Below are 13,179 nucleotides of genomic sequence, written 5' to 3' on the forward strand. Positions count from 1 at the left end.
TCTGTGATGGGGAACAAGGATTACAGGTTAGCAGCCTTTCCATTTTCAATGCCATTTGTCTGTCAGATTGTTAACAAATAAAAATGAACTTGACCTCTACTGTACAACATCTGCATTTATCTGTGTAAAAATGTTTCCACATAGAATCTTTGGATAAATGGGAGCGATTGACAGTAGCGGATGCACTGGAGCCAGTTCAGTTTGAGGATGGACAAAAGATTGTGGTGCAGGGAGAACCAGGAGATGAGTTCTTCATCATATTAGAGGTGAGCACATTTTACTTTTAGGAGCAGTTGGTGTATTTGTAAACCTACTTGACCTGCTTTTCTGACTTGTAAAGGATGCTGCTTTCCCTGTCTTTAGGGGTCTCAATCAAGAATGTGAAACAAATTTTGAACTCCTATGCTTGTGCAGGAAATTGGAGGATTACTGAGAGATGGCATTTTTGCATTTAGCCCCAGACATCCCGAAGAGAACCTCTTTCGATGTCTCAGCCATGTTAAAAATTAGAAAAAAAATATAAAACTTCCTGGCTCAAATGCAATAATTCTATATGAAAGGCTGCCTAATAGATTAATGTAAAGTGGGAAGTACAAGCTTCCTATTTGGGCAGAGGGAAATTCAAAGTACCTACATCTACTGAAATTTGGGTCATAGATTTGGCTATTAAACTAATGTTTTTTTAATTATTTCTAGTCCTGGGCAAAATTGTAATTACTTAGACGTAATTCTCCAATTTTGTGTTATGCAAAAATCCTCCATATTTCTTGGTATGCAATTTTGTTAACTTCTATTTTTTACCAAACAGGCAGCTTGCATAAATATAGTGTTCCGAAATACAAACGGGAAACTAGCTCGCACCTTAAAATTAATGGGTCTTCTGTTATTAAACAAACTAGAGGAGTGGGCGGTGAAAAAAATATATTTATACCGGTGCAATATGGTTTTAAAAAGGGATGGGGACTTTGGATAAGTGCCTAAATTTGAATTTAACGATTCAAAAAGGGGGTGGTGATGAACAGAGTGTCTGAAATAAGCAGACCACTCTTACCCAGTCAAGAGATCAGGGCTTGATCCATCACCGTTATTTAGCTCACTGCATCACCCCAGTTTCGAACCTGGCTATATGCAAATTAGTCTGACCCAGTGCCTCATGGGAACAGGACAGACCAAACTTCCAAGCCAATTCTTCACCGGAAAGAAGACAAGCTTTTTTAATCGCAGCTAAATACACCCAAATTAAAGAATAAAACATCTCTGATCTCTGCAGCTTTCGACTTGGTCTCACACAGTAGGCTATGGACTATCTTGAAGGACATGGGGTTGGACAAACCTATATTATCTTTCATTCTCCTATTATACTCTGTCTTCTGCATGTGTTAGATTTGGTAGTCTGGGCGAATGTACTAGATCTTTCCCTATCCATAGGGGCGTCGGGCAGAGGTGTGTGTTAGCCCCTTTCAGTTTTCACTGGATACCAACGGCGTTGAATCAGTAGTGGATCCCTCTGTAATTGACGTCCCCATGGTAAATAACAAACGGACTCCCATTCTGCTTTAAGCCAAATATGTCGTATTAATTGCTAGGACTGACATAGCTTTGCAAAAGCTGATTAATAATTGTGTCCTATATGGCTTAGTTGGACTTAAAGGTTAATGAGGCAATAACATATATTTTAATTGTGGGTAAACAACCAAAAAAAACACCCCTATTCCTCATTGCAGCGTGGAGAGTGGAAATTACTAAAATCTTTTTATATTTTGGGTGTACTTTTTAATAGCTCAGGAACATGGTGAAATATGATAGCGAATAGATGCCACGTATTGGAAAAGAGTATTATGACCACACGCTCCTCCATGAAAAAATTGGGCACTAGGCCATTGGAACAGATTAAAAAGATTTACTCTGCTAAAGCTATTTCATCAGCCACATATAGAGCAGGGATATGGGGAATATCTAAGGCTGATATTTTACAACGAAAAGAAGATATCTTCTTTAAAAAACTGTTATCTTTGCCTAATAGCTGTTCTTTTTTTTTTTTTAATATATATTTTTTTTTCTTACAACTCAGCACATTATTTTGACAGAGCGCAGTACAAAGTAATATACAATCTATTCATTTGCAAAGAAAAAAGAAAAAGTAGTACATACACAGCCTATATAATTCATACTTGAAAACATTTAACATCAGATAACAGTAAACATAAAACAGTTCCCTGAATTCCCATCTAGTTTTCAGTTCTTCAAATGTATCTTATCCTATCCCACTACGCCAATCTGCTATTGGCTTCCAAATACGCAACCCTCTTTCCCTTCCCCTACTGCCTTTCCTTGCATATATTTGCTTTTCCAGATTGTATGAGGACAATAAACTAGCCAGCCATACTTGTAGTGTAGGAGGATTAGGGTCTAACCATGCCCTAGCAATACATAATCTATATACTGCCATAGCCAGGAAAACAAACTCTTGATACCCTTCCCCTTCTTCTGGTACTATTCCTAAAAGTATGTGTACTGGCTTAAGTTCCAACTTAATCTTTAATGAAAACTCTAAGAAGTGTTCCAGGTTTCGTAACAGTGTATGTAGCTGTGGACATAACGCAAACATATGTATTATGTCCGCATCTCCTGAATTACAACGCGGGCAGGTTATGCCTTCTGTCCCTCCCCATTTTGCTATCCTTGCTGGAGTGTAATAAAGGGAATATATAGTTTTGTAATGCTGCGACTGTAAAGACGCCGAACAAAGAACTGTGCGCCCTAAGTCCAATGAGTCCTGAAACCATCCTAAATCCCCTTCTAGCTTTTCTACCCACTTCTTGCTATATTTATCCATATCATCCTGCATACCGCACACAAAACTGGCGTATAGGCTTCTTATTGAACAATCCCCCCTACTCTTATCTGTTCCATAATCTCGACTTTATTGTACCCAACCAACCCGCCTTGCTTATTTCCCAAAAAACTCCTAATTTGCAGATACCTAAAGAAGTCCTTATTATTCAACCCAAACTTAGTACTCAGTTCCAAAAAAGTGACTAAACCCTCCAGCCCCCGAAGATCTCCAATACTTACTACCCCCTTTTGCATCCATCTCTCCATTGTTATATTACCAAACACCTCGTCTGGGAATGACCTGTTTTTAAACAACCTGCTGTATCGATTAAACCTTCCTAATCCAACTTTTTTCATAAATGCCGTCCATATCTTAACTCCTGCCTCCACCGTCTTGTATCTAGTCCTTTTAAAACGTCCATATTCTACACAAGCTATAAAGCAGCTTTCCACCTCTTCACCAAGTACAGCCTAATAAATTCTAGAAGACCAATCCCTTACCCTTGGATCTTCTCCCCCCCTAGTAAGCCTTGCATATATTGAATAGCCGCAGACCAATAGTACAGTTTAAAATCGGGTGCCCCCCAACCACCTCTTTCTCTGGGGAGAGTCATGTACCGATACGCCCTACGTGTTTTGCCATGGGCCCAAATAAATTTATTGAGGATTCCTTCCAATGCCGAAAACCATTTTGCTTCAAAAAATAGCGGAATTGCCCTAAAATAATACAAAAATTTTGGGAGTATAAGCATTTTAATTACATTTGTACACCCAACCAAGGACAAATGTAAATTGTTAAGCCGTTCCAAATCCGATTTTACCTTCACCAATAGGGGAGCCACATTAATCTGCACTACTACTTCCAAATCTGCAGATATTTCCATCCCCAAATAAACTGCAGATTTTACCACTCTTGTATCTGCTCCATATTGTACGTATCGATTGCAGACTATTTGGGTCCTAGCTTTATTTAAGCTATAGCCGGAGACTCGTCCAAAAAGTTCTGCCTCCCTCTATTTCCACCATCGCCTCCTCCGGATAAGGGGTTAAGATAGCCACGTCGTCCGCGTATGCCAATGTTTTAACTTCACATCCATTCAGGCTCATCCTAGGAATCCCATAATTCAATTCCAGCCGACGCAGAAAGGGATCCAAATATAGAGCAAATAAAAGAGGTGACGATGGACAGCCCTGCCTTGTTCCTCTTTCAATTTTCAATACTGATTCCTGCTGAGTGCCCCCTACACACCCTAATTCTAGCTGTAGGATTTTTATACAGCGTCTGCATTGCTTTAATGTATTTCTTGCCAATGCCATTCCACCTCAATACCCCCCATAGGTAATCCCAGGAGACTCTATCAAAAGCTTTTTCAGCATCTAAAAAAATTGCTACCATAGTCTCCTGGGATACCAGCTGCATCGAAACATGTTATTACCTGCCTCGTATGTTGAGTAGTCCCCTTGCCTGGTATAAACCCGTGTTGGGAGTTAACAACTAGCTTTTCAATAACTCCTGCCAACCTTCTAGCTAAGATTTTAGAGAAAATTTTCACATCCGCGTTCATTAGCGTAATTGGTCTGTATGATCCTGGTTGATTTGCAGGTTTCCCATTTTTGAGGATCACCGCTACATCCGCTCCCCCCATGACTCGGGAACTGATTTCCCCAGTTGTGCCTTACTCATGACATCAAACATGTCCATACCCAACACATCATAAAATACTTTATAAAATTCCACAGGTAGCTGATCAGGACCTGCGGCTTTACCAGAAGGGAGAAGTTTTAGTGCCTCTATGAACTCCTCTTTCTTAAATGGCTCCTCCAACTCTTCCTTACTTTCTGGCGAGATACCTACTGCAACCACACCCCTCAAATGACTCTCTACCTCTTGTGAATCCCCCTCCGTATCTTCTTTATATAGGGATGCGTAGAACTGCCTAAAAATTTCCCGAATCCCATCAGCCCCTACTACTCGATTTCCATGCTGATCTGTCATCTCCAAAATGTCAGCTGCAGTCGCTCGCTGCCTAGTACGTGCAGCCAACAGATGCCCAACTTTTTCACTAAATTCATATATCCCCTCTTTTTTAGCCAGATATTTCCCCACCGCCTTCCTTGACATATACTCTGTAGCTTCTGCCCTAAGTGACACAATTCTCAATAAACATGGCTCAAGAGACTGCTGTTGATGAATCGTTTCTCCCAGTCCCCTCTCCGCCTCCAGCAGTTTCCTATTCAGATCCGTCATCATACTTTTTTCCTTTGCCCTTGTAGCTAGCACGTAACTCAGCGTCTCCCCTCTTACCCTAGCCTTAAAGGCGTCTCAAACAATCCCCAAGCTAGCTGTACCTCTATTAATATCCCAGTAGCTTCTAATCCAGGATCCCATACGCTCTTTATACCCCTCCTCCTGCAATAATGCCCTTTCAAATGTCCACTCCCTAATTTCCCTCCTGTCTTGACCTATTTTAATAGTTCAAACCAACGGGCTATGATCCGAGATTAAGCGGGGGTGTTTTTCTATCGTGATCTTATTTATGAGGGACCCAGAAGTTAAAAAATAATCCAACCTAACCATCACTTTGTGTGGGGCAGAATAAAATGTACTACCGTCTATGGCTGGATATAGCTCTAACCAAGGGACAATCAAGGAGTTATTACTAACCAGATCGCATAATGCCCTATAGGTTCTTTTTTTTCTCCCTGAAAAGGGGGTCCCTGACTGCAACAGAGGGTTTCTAAAGTCATGTATGTTCAGATCTCCACATAACACTATCGGCTCAGGCCAATTCGCCAACTCCGTATCTAAATACTGAAATATCTCAGGATCATCTTGTGTTGACCCATACACTGTTACCAAGGTGAATTTCTCCCCCCTAAGTGTCAAATCCAACATAACCCAACGCCCCCACTGATCCTCCTGTTTTTTATTTACTACCATATCCCTGATTTTCCCTAGGATCGCCACCCCTCTATTCCTTGAACCTTGTTTTGAGTTAGCTAAAACAGCGAATCCTAATTGCCCTAGAAGGTATCCTTGTGCCACCTCCACATGAGTCTCTTGTAGACATACTAAGTCCAAGTGTAGCACACCCAACAATGCTGCAATTTTGTTTCTCTTGTTGGCCTCATTTAACGCACACACATTAATACTCGCAATTCTACAGCTCATTACAACTTTTCTTATTTCCTAGCCACCTTCCTAAGCCACTTCTAGATCCTCTTACACATACCCTTGCACCTGTACTTGTCCTCTTGTCCTGTCTCAAAAATAAATTTGTATATACACACAATCCTTAGGCATATAATATGTCTCCTGTTTCACAATTACTTTACTCTGTCTGTTTCTGTGCTGGACCAAACTGTTGTACTCACTCCTTCTCTCCGTTTCTCCCCCCCCGCCCCCAACCCCCTGTGCTCCCTATTCCCGCCCTACCCACCCAGCTCCCCAACATTCCCCTCCCCCTCCCCCCTCTAAAGGCAAATAGGCCACCAGACCTATGTGTGGCTACTTCAGTGTGTGTAAGTCGCAACCTCCCGCCTCGCTCCTCCCTTTACTCCAACTAAATTCCACGTGCTCCCTATCCACCAACCCAGTTAACAAAATCTTGTCATGCATTATTATATATTTAAATATAGTTTATACGTTAGTCCATGCCCAACCTTCAAGTACTTATTGCTTCAATGATACATAATCTAGTATTATACTTTATCCTCCCTTCTGTGCTTTCAAGTGATCCAAAAATTCCTGGGCTTTTATTTCAGACCAGAACATCATTGTTTTCCCTCTTGAGATTACTTTCAGCCTAGCTGGAAAGAGCAAGTAAGCCTCAGAACCCAGTAGCTGAAACGGCTTAATGAGCTGCCTCAGTCTCCATCGTCTCTCCACGGTGAGGTGACAGAAATCTGGTCTGGCAAAAAAGGAGATATCTTCGAAAGTCCGCATTTTATCTGGTCTTGCTTGCTCTATAATTTCTTCTCCCAGGAGGTAATTTCCAACATATATCAGGATAGCCCTAGGGAGGGGAGCTCTCTCCCCCTGCCGTCGTGCGACCTTTCTTTATTGTAAATGGGAAACTGTGGGCCCGTTGGATCTCCTTATCCCACTGCCAGTCTGATTCTGGGAAGGCCCCTTGCAGCAATTTTGTCACAAAGTGCATGATGTTCTGCCCTTCATCCCCCTCCTCCACTCCCAATAAGCGAATATTGTTCCTCCTTTGGCGGTTTTCTACCTCCTCCAGCTTCCAAAGCATGTCTTCAGCCCTCTTCTCCTGACTGCTCTTATACTCTTACCAAGCCCCCATCTCATCCACCAATCTTCCAGTTCTTTCCTCAACTTCAGTCACTCTGGTAATCCTCCCATCATACATCTTATTGACCTTTTTAAGAGTCTTATGTATTTTTTTCGTGGCAAGCTTTGATCTACGGCTTTCTGCCCTAGCTTCTCCTTGCATCTGCTTCAGTGTGTTTGAGATCACATCAAGCGGGCCCTGTAGCTGTACAGCTTTATTCTCATCATAAGTCACGGAGGTAGCTGAATAATCCCATACCAGCTTCTCTCCAACCCTAGGTAGAGAGCCAGGAGTCTTTGTTCTCGCCTTTGACCGCTTCTTTTTTTGTGTACTCTCTTTCCCCAGGTTACTAGAGGTAGAGGTTGACTCCCCCCTCATCCTCCTCCTCTATCCCAGTCTCACTCGCAGTCTCGCTTTCAGAGGGTGAGTCTGTGTCAGTATTTTCATCAACAGAGTAAAAGCATTCTCCCTCCATAGAGCCTCATTCTGCCCCTTCTATCCTACCTGCGGTTGATGCGGTGGCCAATCTTGTCTGGGTTTTTTCCATGAGTGAAATGTCCCCAGTTTTCAGCTCGGCCTCCACTTGCATTAGGGCCTCCAGCATGTCCGCGGTGCCAGTACCCACAAAGGGCACCTCCTTTTTTTATTGTTGGTATACACACGTAGGACAACCTCCTTTGGTTCAGCCCCTCCAGCGCCCATAATGACGTCAGGGACTATCACCTCTGATGAACCTCCATCAGCAGCCCCGTTTCTTTCTGCTTACTGCCAGCGAGATGCACGGAAGCCTCAGAGTCTTCAGCTGTCTGTTGCTTAGCAACCACCGGAGACGTGGTGAGAGCAGCGTTCTGCGCGGCGTCCTCGGGGACGCTCTCTGTCTCTGACTCCGCTTCAGGCTGTACCTGCTCCGAGTTGCCGATCCTCGGCGAAAATGCCTCCAGCAAGGTAGGTTGACGGAGCGCTGTACTTTTGGCCACCATTAGATTCTGGTCCGATATTTGTTTCTTATATTCACTTGTAGCTGAGCCCCCAGCCGCCGGTGGAAGCATTAGCAGAGCTTCGGAACCTCCAGACACCGACCTTTCATTCTTCTGATCTGGTTTATTGGGTTTACCTTTCAGTTTCGATTTCTCCACTTTCTCTACTTTTTTCTTCGAAGCCATGTTCGGCGCTGCTGCTACTTTACGAATGGCACCCGTTTTAGCGCTCAGAGAAAGGTCCTTTTTACTAGTAACGAATGGGCATTTCCCTGCGGTTATGTCCGGGGTTAGCTTCCCCTTCTCCCTCTCCTTCTCTCTCTCGGGTCGCTGCGGGTGCGGCGGCATATTCTTACTTATACACTGTTGTCTTTTACAAAATCCTTGCCCAGGTAGATGAAAAAGCTTCAGCGCGTGTTCGCAGCAATACTGCAAAACCTTGTAGCCAGCTATCCTCACTGCTACTTTCACAGTTTTATAATGCAATAGGCTCTCCTGAAGCAGGGATCTCGACGCCATCCAACACCGCCGACCACAGTTCAGGTCACAGGCTACCTGACTCGGTATATCTATCCTTCAGACTGTCATGGAAGGAGATTCGGCGAGAGGTCTGTAAGCGACTGCTCAGTACACCCTGTCGGCAGCCATCTTGCCCTCTCTCCTCCTAATTAATTTGAACAGCCTAATAGCTGTTCAAATTATACTAGGCTCATAGTTGAATCCTGACTTGGAGGCGTATGCCCAGTCTGTTTTGCTGCACATTTTTAGAACGCCAACTGACTTGGGGGTTCTTTTAAGCGGAAAATGTATATATTCCTTTATAAACCGAGAAACATTAGTGCTGTTTCGTGTATTGACACACGATATTCGTTGGCCACAACTTTTTAACAACGCCGTTGTAGTTGGAGTTTTTATACTTTGGGAAGCAAACGCATGAAAAAGTTCGTTTGATAAAAGTGAAAGTATCGTCGCTGTGCTGTGTGACACATGATATTATTGGCGACATCAATTTTGAGATTCTCACGTCTGGCAATGAGCTCCACGGGCTATTTCTGGAGCACCAATTAGACCCTTAACGAGTAAGCTGAATACCAATCAAGGGGTGTCTCTAGTCTTATGATTCTAAATTGAATACTGAAGATTCTTGTTTTAATGGGATGGTTTATACTATTTTTCCTGAAGAAGGTGTTAGCTTCTTACTGATTGCCCACCGAAACGGGTCGATGCACAAGAAAGGGAGAACTAAGTTTTTGGAGACAACAATTCTGACGGAAAACTGACAATATTGATCAGAATTGATCTCTGGTTAACTCTTGAATTTCTCCTTGTTTGAATAGGAATAATTTCTTCCTTATTTTCTGTCCCAATATTTTATTTAAGCCAATGGTATTGTATATGTATGTGTATTTTTAAGATTAACATTGTATTCATGATGGGTTTGTTTGACACAAGCCTGAACTGTTTTTAATTTTTTGTTTAAATAAATTGTACTCCTTTTTATATATTCACATTTTCTACATTTCCTCATTGTTCTTTACATGTTTTATGTTTATATTTGTGGACTGAGTGAATGCTTAGGTTTAAAACTGCCCAAGGGGGATCTTATTTACTGACAAATTATACTGTGCATCAAGAACTGAACGTACCATATATCAGTTTTAATATCCCTAGCCCGGTTCTATTATGACAATCAATCTGGTGGAGGGACACGGTTGGGTTAACCCAAAATATTATTAGGGACGGGCTCATAAGGCACCATGGCTCAAGTATGTAAAATAAACATTGTCAACATTTGGCTTTGAATCCCTATATAATGACCCTCCCAACTGCCAGTAAATTCCCAAAGCTGAAATTAAGTCTCGCTTCAAAATATAGGAAAAACAAAAGACATGCACTTCACTGTAATAAAATTATGGTAGCACTATATTTGAAACCAGTGCAGAGACCCTTTGTAAATCAGGCACTTAGTTTCTATGACTTGTTGATGTTCTGCACTGTTGTGCTATGTAACCTGAAACACCCACCTCAACGCTCAAGTCTTTGAATCCATGTAAGGTCCAATGCTGGAGAATTTAAAATATACCATCTATGCCTTTCCAAACAAGTTAAACATGAAAAGCAAATGTGGACTTAGTGGCAGGGTGGGTGGCAGTAACAGCTCATCTTTGTCCATCTTGCTCTGTCTCAGGTTCCTGTGAATCACAACTGTCTTTTCCTAAACTCTTCCAAAAGATGTCCTGTTCATTTGCCTTTAAAAGCCCTCTGTTGTCCCTTTCACCTGGATGTGTTACATGGACCTCCTTAATTGCATCCAATCTGCTAGCACTATACCTTGGAGCGGCACATGATAGAATTTATTGAATACCCCCATATTTCATCCTGCATGTGAACTCTATTATTAAAAGCCAGTTATTCCCCCTGTGTCATCCTCCCCTCTTTGCTCTTATGTTAACAGATTGTGCTAGTCCTTGGGGTGGTAAGGTAAACCAGGTCACTTTTCCTAACCCCAAGGCTCCTCATACCATTGTCTGAACTTTCACCTGAAGTTGTGTAATAAACTATAAAATAAAGTATTTGAGACATCCAATTAAATATCGTGTACATGGCGAAATCATCACCAGAACAGAAGAAAATGTTCTTGAGAGCAAGAATAAAGTCAATGCAGGGGGAAGGTTTTTCCCCCACGAGAAGTGTTTTTGAAGGAGATAAAGCTGTAGCGGAAGGGACAAGCTCTGATAGTGAGGACAGTGGGGAAGCTGCTAGGAATGTTGGCTTCTTGCATTCCGTTGATACCAAAAATAAGACATCATATGAGGCCATTTCAGGAATGGCCACAAAATCAATGATCACAAACAATGGAGAGTCTGGAAGAGCTGGTAGTTGTCACGCAAAGGATAGATTAAGATAGCGTGGTGGAACAGAGCAAATATACCAAAAGGAAGAACGGTCACACAACCAACTCCTATGGTGACCAAATTCACATTGATACATTTGTTTTCTTCTGCAGAGTTAATTAAAACCATTACATGTAAAACTCATTGAAACACGATAAAGACATAGAAGTAGACAAAGTCTAAAATGGTAATACAGTGTGTTTTTTGTAAAATTCCTGCTAAACCAAGCTTGAAATCAAGTTGAACCTATCAACTGGTATGTCGTTAAGCTGGATTCAGGAAAGTGTGCAAAAGTGACAGAAACAGACAAAATGAAGAGTTCCTATATTAGATACTTTGTAGCTCTGCTATAATCTATGAAAATACTCTGTCACAGTTCGTTTTTTGTTGCAAATCCAAAACGAATGCACTGTGCAGAGCCATAATGGAGTCAATTAAACTTAAGAACAAAACCATAACTGCCTGGCTATTTATTACCAGTGGTTATTGTGGAAACAGCCTGCTCAAGAACCTCGCTGTTATACAAGCTCACTCAATATTGTGTTCGTTTAAAATGGATATTGCTGCAGGATGACAGGACCGAATTTGCAAGATCCTTAGGGAAGGGCATAACTGTTTTCGCCGTTGGGGTAAAAGCGGGAAGCATATGCACAACAGATGAAGTATGATTTCTTGGCTGTAGCTGCAGATGTGGCATTGAGAGTACGGCCAAGACTGCTTCCAGGAGGGTGTTCAGTCCTTATAAAGATATGCCCCTATGCAAATTAATAAAAGTGCATGTTGAACAGATTCTGCGATGTGAGTTGTGAAGTTTGATTGTGGAGACCATGCAGAATATGATGGTAGCACTGCCCACGCAAACCTTTTCTGGGCAAACTCTGCTTTGTAGTTGATCCATGAGAGTTGTCTTGCTCCACTTCTGACCGACCTTGGTGGAACAAACCGAACTCCAGTCTAATATCTGATTTGTTATTCTTTGTGGCAAACGGAAAAGGTGTTGGAAGAGCATTGATTGCAGCCGATTTAGAGTGATTGCATCATTTCCCTTCATCAGTTTGGATCCATGCGTTAGTTATGGTAGAAATTTTGCTCTGATGTCTTGAAGCAAATGGTACTGAGATGTACTGCTGATCCTTTTTGTTCAGATTTTTTAATACAAACTAATTTGTTTGCTGCTGCTCTTCCGAGAGTTAGGTGTTCTTTAACTGAAGTGTGAGCATCCTTTAGCACACCTAGATATTTGTAAGTTTGACAAATTCCAAAGGATTATCAAGGACTTTCCACTTGAAGATTAGGGAAGAAGACCTATGTGATGAGGAAAAGCAGACCACTTTAGTTTTATTGTGGTTTAAGTCTAGTTTAGTTTAGGTGAAATATGTTAGTTCGAGGCATGTGGGCTGCTGAATTCATATCTTGTGCATAGATCGCCGCCTAGTGTTGGGTCCGGATGATTGCACTTGTTGTTCTGGAAGAGTCTTCGAAGTATCACGAGATAGGTGTCTCCTCCCCTGGACTACAGTGCGCATGGGCATCCTCAGATTGTTTTTTTCCGCCATTGGGTTCGGATGCAAACTCCTATACTCCAACTTTGGAATCAAAAACAAAACTTTTCTAAAGGCCGAAAGGCCTTCGATGTGACTGTATTGTTCTCGTTCGGTACATCTACTCAATACAGCCTTCCATCTCCAAGCGGTCGTCGACGCGGGCCGTTGGGCCTTTTTTACGCCACGTGAGCCGACGGTCGATGGAAAGAAGCCCGTTAAAAAGGTGCCCGCAATGCCACTCCAAGTGCCCTCATACTGATAAGCACTCAGTATGCAACAAGTGCCTTTCCCCAGACCATAATGGGGAAAGCTGTCTGGCCTGTGCACAGTTTCGATCCAAAAAAAGTATTCGGAACCGACGTGCCGCCAGGCAAGAAATGCAGCGACAGGCGCCAGACCCAGACAACATCTTCGATGACTACCAGGAGCTACAAGAAGCGCCAGACTCGGACCTAGAGATCGTCACCATAGAGGACTACTCGGACTCCGATGATGAGATCCCACCGGGGCAAATCGTGAGTACCCTGCCCCAGACACCATCTACCCCGTTAACGGCTCCGGTCAAGGCATCGCCAAAAGGCCTTAGCCAAGATCATAAAAAAGTTTTGGTTGCCCCGCCATCCGGCTCGGCTCCGAA

At 42.6% G+C, this 13,179-nt stretch overlaps 1 protein-coding gene across 2 annotated transcripts in view; it reads left to right on the forward strand.

Annotated features, from left to right (window-relative positions):
• Positions 1–13,179, forward strand: part of PRKAR1A (protein kinase cAMP-dependent type I regulatory subunit alpha) — a 289,055-nt gene that overhangs the window by 215,149 nt on the left and 60,727 nt on the right. For both annotated transcript variants that reach the window (XM_086930965.1, XM_086930964.1), the window contains one exon: positions 145–266. In XM_086930965.1, the coding sequence (XP_086787091.1) occupies positions 145–266 (122 nt within the window). The remainder of the gene's footprint in view (positions 1–144; positions 267–13,179) is intronic.

Source organism: Lissotriton vulgaris, chromosome 7 (genome assembly GCF_964263255.1).
Source record: "Lissotriton vulgaris chromosome 7, aLisVul1.2, whole genome shotgun sequence".
Classification (NCBI taxonomy): domain Eukaryota; kingdom Metazoa; phylum Chordata; class Amphibia; order Caudata; family Salamandridae; genus Lissotriton; species Lissotriton vulgaris.